A 13,915-nucleotide genomic window follows, 5' to 3' on the forward strand; every position below is an offset into this window, starting at 1 on the left:
CTCTTTTGCATTGTCAGACAGTGTATCAATCAATGATTGTTTTATTTGATGTTCACGATTGTTAAACTTTGCCTTAACGATGTTACCAAAGAATGAATCCATTTTAGCACAATAACTTTGGTCCCACAAAATAAAACAAATACATTGGTTTCGATGAAAATATACTAAAAAAATGTTGGTCTTTATTGAAATAAACACAACAGACACAATCTCTACAACATTAATGAAATGACACTAAATAATGGAACCTCGTTGCCAAAAACAATTAATAAAAAAGAAAATGAAAACAAAGTTTAAAGTGTTTTGATTTGTTGTCGACTAGGCAATTTGACAGTTTTGTCGAATCGATTTCATTAGACAATATTATTTATTAAGTACACACTAGAGTGTTTCCCATATCTATAAATAAAAAAATTGTATGTTTCAATTTAAAGAACATAAAATTCTGTTTGAAATCGTAGCATTAATGTAAAGCACCGATTGATATTGACACTTCCCGAAGCAAAAAACTCTTTAAAGCAAAAATTGTCTAATGTCTAAATGAGAGGCTGAGAGTAAAAAACAAATAAGTGTGGTTAGAATGCTACGCAAATACGAATCTTATTGTTATACACAATAAGGTTCAAATTTGCACAGCATTCTAACCCCACTTATTTGCTTTTTACTCTCATCCTGTCAAATATTGAATTAATATTATTGATGTGAAGCCGATCCTTATGACATTTGACGATCATTTCATTGGTTTTCGAAATGTCATAAACGCCGCTTCATTCATAATGCCGAGAACACGTTCGGCGTTGTAAATACCAAGTCAACAAATCAATATTACATTTTATTACGATATAAACTACAGCAGTGTAAATTCCAATTAAACGCTTCAATTATTCTACGATTTTGCTGATAATTCATATTATTTTCGATATACGTGCATTTTGTATCGATTTGATCCGAATATTTCAACCTTGATCAATCGATTGATCCGGAGTTAAGACAGATTGTTGGATTCAAGTCACCAGTGTGAGTAAACTTAATCATTTTATTTCCGTGAAAAATATTGGTTGATTCATCAATAAAAGCTATTATTTTTAATGATAAATCAAAAATTAAAATACGTGCTTATTTCAAGCAGTTATTCCTCTACTTCTTATTGTGAAATTCATTTTTATTTCATAGCACGTAATATAAGCCATTTATAATGTGAAATATGTTTAAGTAGTCTAATAATTATTTAATGTTGGAAATATCATTTTATGAAAAAAGTAATGAATTTCACAATTATTCTGCAGTGCATAATTCTGTTGCGTGAGGTGGTGAAATTCATTTCAAGCGGTGATACCCATTTTGAATTGGTTCCATTGTTCAGAGAAGAGAAACAGTTAATAGCTTATTGTTTGAGCTCAAATTGAATCTGAATACTCAATAGTATGCGTTACATTGTTTTCTTCTCTAAATCACTGCCATTGTTATCAATCCGAAGATTTTTGTCATTTTTGTGTGCTGCATCATTTTGTGTGTGTACCAAAAAAGGAGATAGATTCTTGTTCTGTTGTCTCTCGAAAAAATTGAATTTAAAACATGTGTGTGCGTGTGTGCATATTTGTCCAGGAGATTAATTCATTCGTAAATTTCTATAAAAAAATCTCGATATTTTTGTGTCTCAGCCGGGTATCATTAATATGAAAAATCATTTAGTAAAAAATATTGAAATGGATCAATGAAAATGTCTAAATATCGCCAATTCAATAGTATTCGTTTTTAAACTAAATCGAATGTGTGTGTTTTTCAATAGGAAAATGGTGGATCGTTTCAAGCCATCCATACCAGCGAAGGGAGAAACGAAGGATGAGATTACGACGATCAAATGTGCGCTGAAGACAATCATTCGTGTAAAATTCCAGCAAGCACTGATGAGCAAAATAACGGACCTGAGTTTACAAGCCACTTCGATTTGCGTTTTGGGCTCATTGCTGTTCTTATTCGAGGTGCAAAAGGCGTACGAACATAGGCATTGAGAATAATGATTTCGCATTCTTTGGTGAAAGTGGAGAAAAAAAGATTCAACTCTGCTTTAACCAAGTGCTATGGCATAACAATCAGCCACCGAAAACGAAATGGACGTACAGACCACGAGGAACAAAGCCACGAGGACCACGAGCAGAGCTGCCACGTATCGACCCTGAATTCAAAGCAATCGTCGAAGGTAATAATAATAATAGTTGATTTATTTAGATATTTTGAACAATTCCATCCCGTTTATAAAATAGCGAGTTTTGACTACACATTTGACAAACATATTTCATTTTTAGGTCTTGACGACTACCATCGTATCGATTGGCCCAACAATAAAGATTTCAGCAATGGCCTCAAGCATTTGGCCGATCAATACACAGACAACGTCGTCACCAATTCAACAACGCATCCTAACAAACACATCACCCAGTACTTGAAACTGAAAGTGTTCGAATTGAACACAGACGGACAAGAGGAAGCAGAGAAACTTTTGCCAAGTGACATCGAAAGTGTTGTAAAATTGATCATCAAAGAAAAAAACATCAGAGTGCCAATTCACGATCCAAACAAACTCGAACGGTGTGGCATGTTGTATGACATGGTGAACGACCTGAATGTGTTTCCAGAAATCGATCTGCATGACCTCACGACTGACGAAAAATATTGGTTTAAGGCCATGCCAATGTTCCTATCTATGCAACGCGAGATAGAAGAGTACAATTCGATGTGGCCACATCAGGACCGACCCAAACGAAAGAAAAGAAAGCGCAAAAAGTCAAAGAAGAAACGTAAGTGGTGCCCCAAACGCAAACAAATGCTCGACGATCCAAACTTTCGGCCATTCATCCGGAATTTAGTTGTGGTGCCGATGTGTGATTTTTGCCGAAAGCACTTCAAAATTGACTGTTCGAGTATGCACCAGGTGCTGTCTTCGCAAAAATTGCTACCAAAAGTAGAAGTTGAGAATAAAAACGGTAAAACCAGCATAATAAATATTCCACAAAAGGATTTTAACGATGCGAGTGATCATTGGTGGAATCAGTATTTCTACATGCGGAAAATTCGGCGATTCGTGCGCGGAAAAAAGAAGTTTGACTTTTTCATAAACACCGATGGAATCGCTGTGTCTCTGCAGTACTCGGCCAAGAAAAAGACAAATAACGAAGAAATCGACCGTTCTCGTCGCATCGTTCAAATGATTATGGATGGCAAATTCAAAAAATTTGCGGGCATTGATACAGGCGTGCGGAGTTGGAATACCACAGTAACACACAAGATTAAAAGTGGCAAAGAAGTAAATTTTGTATTCAATGGAAAATACACTGCGTAACATATGAACAGAAAGTTTTGGCACTAAATTCAAGCGTACGCAATTTGAACACCAAAGAAGCATTTTGAAAATTTCTCTCAGTGGTAGTTAGCTTTATTCATAGGCAACCCGAAAACATATTTACAGTACACTGAACGGACCGTTGTCTTCGATTTTTCTCAGTATGCGTCAAACCTTCAAAATAGTAAGGTAAAGTGGGGTGAAGTGATAAGTGGGGTGAAGTGATAAATCGCCATATTTTCAAGGGTAGTTATCTGAGAGGCGAACCATATACCGTACAGGATAGTTTGAGCTGTCAGCTCATTTTATAGACAGCCATCGAAGTGTTTGCACGCAAATTAGTTGCTCTCGCGGACCAGTCCCAAAAATGATCGTCAAAAAGTTTTTCTCAGTCTCTCTGCCAGTCATGATTTTTGAGAACATTTCCGGTGCTCAAAGCAGGCAAATATGTTTTACATGTAGTTTTAATGAATATCTAACTAAATCCAAAAGAATTTTGAAAGTATATCATATAGTTTCGATTCCACGTCATTGCGCACAAAATGACGTCGATGGGGTGAAGTGATAAATTTTCGGTGGGGTGAAGTGATAAATTCCATTCGAAATTTGGTGACATGTTTTGTCGGAAATTTAGTAGATATCAAGTGTTAATAACCATAGTCCATAATAAATTATTAATAATTGGGCTTTAGGTTTTCGTGAACCATGGAATATTCTTGAAAAATCGAAAAAAATGTAGAAATTTCTCGAAAAAATCCATATGGATAACGACAGAAGGTTCTCGAAAGAATGAGAAACCTAAAGAAAATTCTGGAAATTCATAGACATTTCTAGAAAAATAGGTCAATTTCCATATAGAACTTTCTCGAACATTCGAGAAACTTATGGAACATTCTAGAATTTTTAAGAATATAAGTCAAAATCATTGTAGAAGATTCTCGAAAGTCTTGGAATATTCTAGAACATTGTCTTATGACAACATATAATGAGTCGAAGTTTCTAGAAAAATCCGTTTAAAACCATGGAACATTCTAGAACATGTTATAGTCGCAGAAAATACATCTAGAACTTTATAAAAGTCTAATTTTGAACAAGGTCAAGTGAACATCCAAAGAAATAATAAAACAAAAAAAAAAAAAAAACAAGTGAAACTTGTTGTTGTCATTTAAAATGTGCCAACATTCAAAATAACTACTTTACTTGTGTCCATTGTGACTCTGATACTTCAGACGAGGAATGATTTTTTAAATTCTTTGTTAATTTATTTTTTATTATTGATCATAAAATAAACATTCATTTCAGTTTCACTGCTCCTTTTATTTCATTTGTTCGAAAATTTATGATTTATCACTTCACCCCACCACTTTTCTGAGACTCAAAAATCGACTGTTTTGAAAAGTACCCATAATTTTTTTGAAAATATTTTTTTGAAAATTTCGCGACTATAGGGTGTTAGCTATGGTAATTCTCTATCGATTAGGACATTCAACTGATCAAAAAAATAAAAATTGTGAATTTTATGTATGTGCACAAAAACCCTTATCACTTCACCCCACTTTACCTTACTTTGGCAGATCGATTTGTCGATTTCTACCAACTTTCTCCCAAACCATCCCATGATGAATTGTTGCACATTTCAAGTATTTTGGACCTTCCCCTATATTCATCCAAAAACAGACGATAAATAATTAATTTGGTGTATTTTTGTGAAGTTAAAAAGGTAGTCCTTTTTTCATGGAAATGCTATTTTTTAAGAAGTGAGCCATTATTGTGGTTTTTTCTGCTTGCAAAGCACAATTTCGTCTTTAATCAGATAGTTCTCAACGAATTCTATCGATTAATACAGTAATTGGTTGATATGGAGCAAGTAATGGAGGTTTAACCTTACGTTTCAGCACTAAATTTTGAAATAATGGCTCTAAAACACCTTCCAAAGAAGATGCTACCATACAAACACCCCTTTATCAAAGTTCGGTTTGTCGAAGTCTCTAGCCTCATATAGTAGTGCCCTAACATTATCAATGCAAAAGAAACCACTTGCATTTGATTCATGGTTCGAAATAGCGATGAATGTTTCTCTATACAAAATGATGAATTTTTCAGTGCAACATGCTATGAGGTGAAGTAAACATCCAATTTTTGACACCCTTTGCAATTTTTTCGTGACTTATTTTGCTGATTCCTAATAATCGTGACTAAATCTATTGTTTTGGTTCAAATTTGGATGTGCTGTAACCATAAGAATCACCAAAAGTTAATTTTTGCTTGACCAACCCGATTTTCGGTACTTGATGACAATTTTGAAGGGTTTGAGCATTTAAATTGGGAATACGACCGCAATTTTTGCTTTTTCTAGAATCCTCATTTTCATACTAAGTCCATGAAACACGATACATGGTTCGAAGATAGATTGGTTCATCTTTAGACACATGCAGAATTTGTTTTGAACTTAGCTCGCCAAAACCATTTGAGACACTTTTTCATAAATTCAATTTGTACGCCATCTCGATTGGAAATTTTTCTGCAAATTGTGTTTGACAGTAGAGTAGGAGTCCCGTTAAGTCTCCTATGTGCATTAGTTGACATTTTTGATTTGGTTTATGTAGCGCAAAAAACGCCTGAATTTTGTGCCAAAACTTTCTGTTCATATGTTAAGTACCAAAATTCAATAACTATTCATTTTTTTTTTCAGATCAACTTTGTAATGTCGAGCAAGCAGTTCCACTGGCAGACTGGTCTAAATGTGCGAAATGCCAAAGCAAAGCGTTGGTCCAAAAAATTCGTCCAAGAGGAGCGCCGAGACAGAGAAAACCGTGAAATTTACCCAGTGATGCCATCGCCAAAAGGGTCACAGTGGCTGAACTATGTAAAGCACCGATCTAAGATGATGAAGCATGGAATCTGCGCTTATTCGACTGCCAAGTACACTCGACTCGCCTTGGACAAACACATCAAAAGCAGTAGTGTTGTCGACAATTGGGTGGAAAAGGTTACCGATAAGCAACCGACTTTGTTTTTTTTGGTGCTGATGGTGAAATACCACCTGACAGCCCAATGAGTATCAAAAAGCACGTGCGCTGTCCAGGAGTTCGTAAGACTTTGAGGTCAATAAAGAAGCGCCGAAATAGTGTCATAGATCTGGTGGACGAATGGGGAACATCTCAAACAGACGCAAGATGTATGTGCCGATTCCAAAACCAGGACAAAGCGGCCAGATTCAAGAGATGCCGGTGCATACCCGACGCCAGAACATTGCTGCCAACAAAAATAGTGTCAAAGTTGAGCAAGATGGATTTATCGGTATTCCGACAGTTGCAACGCGCCATGAACGAAGCATCGGAAGAAGACGAGCCTTTATTGTCAAAAGTAAAAAGTTACTATAAAAACTGGCAATTAAACCTCGAATGCTCTGTGACTTGGCATAATGACGTCGTGGCTGCTAAGAACATTCTGCTGAAAGGTAAGGCTGATTGACGCACAATTGCGATTGAATGATTGTTTAAGAAGATTCATTTGTTTGATTTTTCAGGACTATGGACATTGCTGGGACTTACGATACCGGAGGCGATCAATAGATATTTGTACAAAGCCCGCGAAGCTGTTGCTGAGGCCGCCGAAGTAGCCGCTGCTGTCACTGAAGCAGCCGCTGCTGCTGCCGCCAACGTGGATATTGATGTAGAAATACGACCAGCAGCCAGCTGATCATGCTGTCTAATCAGCACAACGCAAACAAAAAAAAAACAAATGTAACATTAGTTATTAATGCTTTCCCGATCATGTGGGATAGTAGCGTAGCAAAAGGTTGACACCCCATTTGGTTGATGTTGACATCGCAGGAGTACAAACAGAGTGTTTTTTCATTGTAAGTAGCTTCGGGAAGTGTCAATATCAATGGATGCTTTACATTAATGCTACGATTTGAAACAGAATTTTATGCTCTTTAAATTGAAACATACCATTTTTTTATTTACAGATATGAGAAACACCCTAGTACACAGAGACATCTAGTTTTCAATTTCTAAGATTTCAATATGTCTTTTCTTGAAGAGAAATAATATTATAAATAAGAGATATATGAACTAAGAGTTTTGTTATAACAATATAATTGATTATAATCACTCTAATGGTAATCTGGATTGAGACTCCAAACCACAAGGATAAAAAAGGTCGATGAATTCCAAATAAAAGCTTAAGCATGGCCATTAATACTGTCTCTGAGATATTTTTTTCAATGACCTAATTTGTTTGTGCGGATCTCCTATAGTTTTTAAAGTTTTCCTAAATAATTTGAGTTTTGGAAAAGAAACATAATATTCAAATTATGGCATTGGTAAAGAAAAATCTCACAGATAATTAAAAACTTAGAGTTTTGCAATACAAATGAATTTATTCGAATACAACTGGCTGAGTTGATTAAAGTTGATTAATTTCACACAAATTTTCAAATCATCACAGTATAGATGTCCTATTAACATCGAAATATTAACATATCTTATTACTAAATACGAAAAATCCTTTATTAACTATTAACAACCAATCATACTACGCATAATAACATGAGTAGTAGTATTAAGATCGATGTTAATAGCGAGTAGTAGTATGTTTATTATCTATTAAGATGCCGAAGCTAATACGCGCCATTTGCAATTTTGCACAGCAAAATACAAGTGTGAGTTGTGTGTTAGTAGAATGTCGATTGTAAACAAGTGTGAATGCAAGGGTGAGCGAGACAGCATGAAAAAAAAAGATTTGCCAAGCACGATTTGAGTGACAGAGATGACAAATTTTTACGTTCTGTTCACAACACATGATATATACGACTTAGCTGTGTTCGAGAATTGAGAAAAAAAATGTTTTTTTTTTCACTTTTTGTGCTTTATACCGAGTCTCCGAGAGTTTCATATAAAGTTGCCATGTGATGATGAAAAATTGCGAAAAATGAAAAAAATAATTAAATTTTTTTTCTTCGATTTACAAATACTATCACATTTTCTGTATCATCTGGTGAAATCAGAATGAAAAAACTCGCATTCCTTATCATCTAAATCACGATCTGGATTTTTTTCACTTTTTGAGTGCTCTATACCGAGTCTCCGAGAGTTTCATATAAACTTCCTATGTAACACCTATTGAATAGTGACAAAATGCCAATCGTGATTTAGATGATAAGGAATGCGAGTTTTTTCATTCTGATTTCACCAGATGATACATATAGCATCCTAATAAAATATTATCATAATACAAAATGTATTAACATATCGGATTTGGCACATCTATACATCACAGTCTGCAATTGTGGAACGTTAGTCGTTCGAATGCAAAGTTGACATATAGACAGCTAAAACGTCCTAAATTAGCCAGCTAGTCAGCCATTATGTAAAATAAACACGATAGAATACCATTTTATTATTTTTCATGATATTGGCCGAAGTGCTTGATGAGATAGCAACCATTATTTTGAAGAATACCCATACGACGCTTGGAATATTTTATTCGACATGAAGAAAACAAATTAACTCAAAAGACCAAACCAGCAATTTCACCGTATGATTGTGTGCGATAGCGTTTCGCCTTGGGTACTATTCGAATCACCAAAACGTGAGAAGACCGAATTCAATCGCAAACGAATCAAACAAAAAATTTAAGCCGGTGATTACACGTATATCATCCCACTTGATCCCGGCGTGAACACATACTATACTGGATTTCATCGGAAAATTGAAAATTGTGTCGAAGTGAGATGATTAAATAATTTTTTTAAAATTAAAATTTCATAATTTTCTATATTCAATGTCGTGATTGTTTTGATAGATCTATCTATCAATACCATCACCGCGCGGAAACGGCTGGATATACTATGTCGATCATCGATTGAAAATGATGATGGATGGATTGGCGGCATATGCTCGGCGACGATATGCACGGCTATCCTTGGACAAGTACATCGACTCACAGCACGAAACCGATTGGTTAGCAAAATCATTGACAAAGAATAGGCCATCGCTGCAGCATGTTTACCATCGGAGACGCGGACTTGCCAGCCAATTTGCCAATCGGTAAGAAGAAGACCAAACGCTGCCCAACGTCTTGAAAACAGCGTCAAAAAACTACATCATTCAGATGTAGTCAGAGTGAAAGAAGACTACACGTCTCAACACTGTGCTAGTTGCATGGTGAATTTCCCGAAAGAAACGAGAAAATTCCGATTCAAAGCGTGCAAAAATTGTCCACGCAATGCTCCAATACCACCGAAGATTGCCAAATACGTGTCGTTGCCGCCGCTAATTGTGTCAAAAAGGGCTCACGACGCAAAACGTTGGACCGTTGTGTGAAAAAGTTGATCGACAGTTGATTTTGAATAATACATATTAACTCAAATTCATTGTTTACAGCACTGTGTTTCATTTTCGATTTAACATTGATAAATTCGTTTGTGAGACCACCACAACCACAAAGACCGCCGTATCGTAAAAAACCATCGGTACGCAGACAACCAAGAGAAAATGCAAATGTTGTTCCGGTCCAGGTAAACAATCAATAATCAACCAGCATCAATCAATTAAACATGTTAACTAAACTAGTTATTACCAAAGCTTGTATTTTGTGGCTTTGATTTGTACATAATATCTGAGATTTTATGTATAAAGTACCCTCTCGTAAGTATAATTTTACCAACTAATTGATTACAATTATTATTGGTGTTGATTCATTGTTATAAATAAATTTAATTCGAGTGTAGCGCACAGTTAATTATAGAAATTGGGTAAATCTCTTACGGTCGATTTTAAATCTCTATTTGAATGGTGTAGAATAAAAACTACTTCTCGAAGTGAACCTAAAAAAATTTCATCCTAGTGTATTTTACACTGAAAAAACCAAGTGATATTTTTTTTTGGTTCACTTTTATTGAACAAAATTTTAGTTAGTAGTTGTTGTTGGTTTTTCTTGTACAACACATTTAGACTTTGTTTGTCAATTGGAACTGCTTAATTGGGTATTTTTATTTTTCATAATTGTATTCAATTTGATTAATTATTTATTAATAAAATGTTTATTTTGTTTTACTAATGTCCTGATGATGGGCTTGGGGCAGTTTAACTGGGCCCCCCCTATCTAGCCTGGCAAATTTTTGCGATTGCCTTGAAACCTTTTTAGGGATTTAGTGACTAATTTGTGATAATGTGTGACACCATTATTTCGGCCCATGGAAATAGACCTTCGGCCACTTTTGGCCATTTTTCTATTTAGACCAATTGGCCAAAAAGTCTCTTAGCGAAATTTTGAATAAAAGCAAAAAATAAAAATATAATGATGCAGAATTTTGGTGATTAATTTGTGACTAAGAAATATGACTTTAGATTTTCGATACGACATCTGGTGGACATATTACGAACAAAAAATTGAAAAATGCTCAAAAATAATTTTAATCGAAAATTTGAAAAGGCTTTTTGTAAAACTGGGCAAAATTATAAAAATTCTTCGACATAATTTTAGTGACTAATTTGCATAGGTTCTGACATAGTTCGCATAAGTCGCATTGACCCCCCTAGCGCCCGAGGACCCTCTCTAGAATTTTGAGAAAATATTCGTTTTTCCTAGGGTTTTTCACGAGGAATAAAATTATTCCATTTTGCTAGGGTATTTTGCTGCCAGCTCTCGAAGTACCTCCCTCCCCCGGGAGAAGACATAGCATCAGAAAATTTTTTGCTACAGATTTACAAATTTTCAGAAATATTCAATTTTGCTAGGGTTTTCGGCCGTGACCCCCCCTAAGTTTTGTAGTGTCAGAACCTATGCTAATTTGTGACTCCCAAAAATGTCAACATTTGAATTTGTGACACAATGTGTGTGACAGAAATCTCAATCTTTCGATTTTTACAATAAAATGACAATGAAATTTTGCAAAGCGAATACGTAGATCCAAATAAATGGTGTCATCTTTTAGTGACCAATTTGTGACTCCCAAAAGTATCAACTTTTGAATTTGTGACACAACGTGTGTAACAAAAATCTCAATTTTTCGATTTTCACACTAAAAGTCGAATAGTTCCTTCGTTTGGATTTTGGAGATATACGTTTTAAATCTTGACTCTTGTCGATTTTAAAGTAAGAGACTTTTTGGCCAATTGGCCTAAATAGAAAAATGGCCAAAAGTGGCCGAAGGTCTATTCCATGGGCCGAAATAATGGTGTCACAAATTAGCACAAATTAGTCACTAAATCCCCAAAAAGGTTTCAAGGCAATCGCAAAAATTTGCCAGGCTGGATAGGGGGCCGTTTAACTGACAAGACAATTGCTCTATGTTGAATCATTTTCAAAATGAGAACATATAAAATAAAACAATCGTCACATTCATCAATTGGGAAAAATGTCAAAATGTGTGATCAATAAACTACTAATAAAAATATTCATTAAACTACCGAATATTGCGTTAATAAAGTTAATAAAGAAGTACATGTATTAATTGGAGTTATAGCGCCATCTAACATCTCAGTTTCCAAATTCCGTAAAATTCAATTAACATTCCGAAAAATTTCAGTGGAGTTTAGATAAATCTATGTAAGGAATTAGGAAATTCAATGAAATTTACACATCGATTAAATTCACGCATTAAGAAATGTCAAAGTTAGAGTAGTTTTAGGCGAGATAACTGACTGTTTTTATTCAATTACTAGCATTCGTAAAGAAATTTTATTCATTTCTTGACATTGTTTTCTTATGTTTGTCAACCGAAAATCAAAAAAAATCGATCAAAATGGAATTCATTGTTTTTTTTTTCGCTTTAGTTGCTGAACTTCCGTTTTAATTTCCAAAAAAATTTCAAAGCAAGTTTATTCATCATTTATTCAAGTACTATTTTGATCAATTTGAAATCATTGAATGTTTCCACGGGATAAACAAAATGCAGTGTATTCACTGTGCTTGTGGCTTACTTCACATCGTTTATCATGCAAAAGTGTATGACATGAACTGTCAGTATTTTTGCATATTAAAAGAAAATTATGGAATTACAATCATTGAGTAAGTTTTGTCTGAATAATAGAAACAATAAGCAGATTTTCTTCTTGATCAAAATATTGATTGCATGTATTTTATTGGACGTACAATTATATTAAACGATTTATCATTCTTTTCTTTTGTGGTGGCGAAAAGTGAATGAAAAAGAAATCGGTACAAAATGTATATTAATCAATGTGTTTGCTCTTTTACATCCTTATTTTTCGGTTAATATTTTTCAATCATTTTTTTGTTGAGTTAAAATATTCATCTTTGAGCGATTTTTTTCCTTTCATTTCGTAAATTATTGTAGAAAAACTGTGATAATTTGATTGAATTAAAAACAATGTAGTCTGATGGAGTCAATACAAAACAATAATTTATGCATTCTTTTATAGGGCTATTGCACAGTTTCTACTGGATCTTATTCAACCCGTGTACCAAAAAATAAAGGCAAATAAAAAAAAAATTAACGACGCATTTAGCATTTCATATATTTGGAGAAAACAAACGACTGAATAAAATCAAAATCAATTCTTGAACATGATCATTGTTTATATTTTATACAATTATAAATTTGAATAGAAAATTGAAAATATTCATCATTGAAACGGGAAAGTATGGAAATGCATAAATACATACACGCTTCATTTCGCCGCTGCTTTTGTTTTTGCATGTTGTGTGTGAGTGTGTCGTGTATGAGTGTCTGAGATCGCTTTGCTTTGGTTGTTTTTGCTTTTTCAGACATACATTTTTTCAGCATGCTTAGTATCATAATGAATCAAAAGTCAAAATCTAGATTTGAATCGTTGCGGCGAAAGAGTAGCTCTTATTTTTCTCCAAATAATACTGCAACATGAAGTTTTTTTCACACGGTTTATTTGTTGTAACACAACAAATAAACTATTCATAAAAAACTTTATGTTGCATTGCAGTATTATTTGGAGCACCGGGTACGACTAAGGCTAAGATATGTCCCCTTAGCTACAAACCGCCACCTGGCGGTCAGATGTGTCATCTATCCATAACATTGCTTTGACAGCTAAGCGTGCTAAAAAATAATCAGTGTAAATAAAAACTTGTTGATTATAATTTAAATTGTATAAAGCCAAATGTTTTTTTTTTTTGTGTTGCTATTGTGGAGCAAAAATTAAAACTAATTTTTTTAATTTAAAAAGGCATGAAAAATCACATTTAAAAAGTGTTCAGAGAGTGAAGTGTGCATCTGAAAAGTGTCAACAAACATTTGCGGCAAAGAGCTCTTACTTCACGCATTGGTCCTTAAAACATGAAAATGAAGTTATTCCTGATGTTTTAAATTATGTACAGTACATTGCCAAATGTCGACACACGACCAAATGTCGCCGAGAGGCGAATTGAAATTAAAAATTGAAAATTCATTTTAATTGCATTTTTAAAAGTAAATTATGAAAGATCAATATCAAATCTCTTTATTATAATCCAAATTTTATTCAAAAATCTATGATTGCTTTCACAAATTACGTTAAAAAAAATTTTATCACTTTTTCACGTCAAAAGTTAAACTATGTCATTTTGAGACAAGCCGGTAAAATGCAT

General features: G+C 34.1%; 2 protein-coding genes and 1 long non-coding RNA gene across 3 annotated transcripts in view; 2 read left to right on the forward strand and 1 right to left on the reverse strand.

Annotated features, from left to right (window-relative positions):
• Positions 1 to 287, reverse strand: part of LOC116342758 — a 3,284-nt gene extending 2,997 nt beyond the window's left edge. Inside the window, exon 1 of the mRNA XM_031770488.1 lies at positions 46 to 287. Within this exon, the coding sequence (XP_031626348.1) occupies positions 46 to 102 (57 nt within the window). The 5' untranslated portion in view covers positions 103 to 287. The remainder of the gene's footprint in view (positions 1 to 45) is intronic.
• Positions 288 to 711: 424 nt separating this feature from the next.
• Positions 712 to 7,589, forward strand: LOC116348752. Its single transcript, XM_031779859.1, has 6 exons — positions 712 to 1,017; positions 1,790 to 2,200; positions 2,307 to 3,304; positions 6,033 to 6,800; positions 6,870 to 7,202; positions 7,314 to 7,589. The coding sequence occupies exons 3-4, from the start codon at positions 2,597 to 2,599 to the stop codon at positions 6,396 to 6,398; spliced, it is 1,074 nt and encodes a 357-aa protein (XP_031635719.1). The 5' UTR covers positions 712 to 1,017; positions 1,790 to 2,200; positions 2,307 to 2,596; the 3' UTR covers positions 6,399 to 6,800; positions 6,870 to 7,202; positions 7,314 to 7,589.
• Positions 7,590 to 12,371: 4,782 nt separating this feature from the next.
• On the forward strand, positions 12,372 to 12,879 carry LOC116347452. Its single transcript, XR_004201693.1, has 2 exons — positions 12,372 to 12,520; positions 12,736 to 12,879. It is a non-coding gene; the product is annotated as an uncharacterized LOC116347452 (long non-coding RNA).
• The last annotated feature ends 1,036 nt before the right edge of the window (positions 12,880 to 13,915 follow it).

This window comes from Contarinia nasturtii, unplaced genomic scaffold, assembly GCF_009176525.2.
Source record: "Contarinia nasturtii isolate CC-2019 unplaced genomic scaffold, AAFC_CNas_1.1 Cnas_scaffold_129, whole genome shotgun sequence".
NCBI classification, from domain to species: Eukaryota; Metazoa; Arthropoda; class Insecta; order Diptera; family Cecidomyiidae; genus Contarinia; species Contarinia nasturtii.

What these genes read in the sequence shown, in the direction of transcription:
- LOC116348752 (XM_031779859.1), top strand. Translation starts at nt 2,597, where the DNA reads ATGTTGTATGACATGGTGAACGACCTGAATGTGTTTCCAGAAATCGAT. An exon ending in AGATTAAAAGTGGCAAAGAA is followed by an intron (nt 3,305 to 6,032) that starts GTAAATTTTGTA and finishes TTTTTTTTTCAG; the next exon opens with ATCAACTTTGTAATGTCGAG.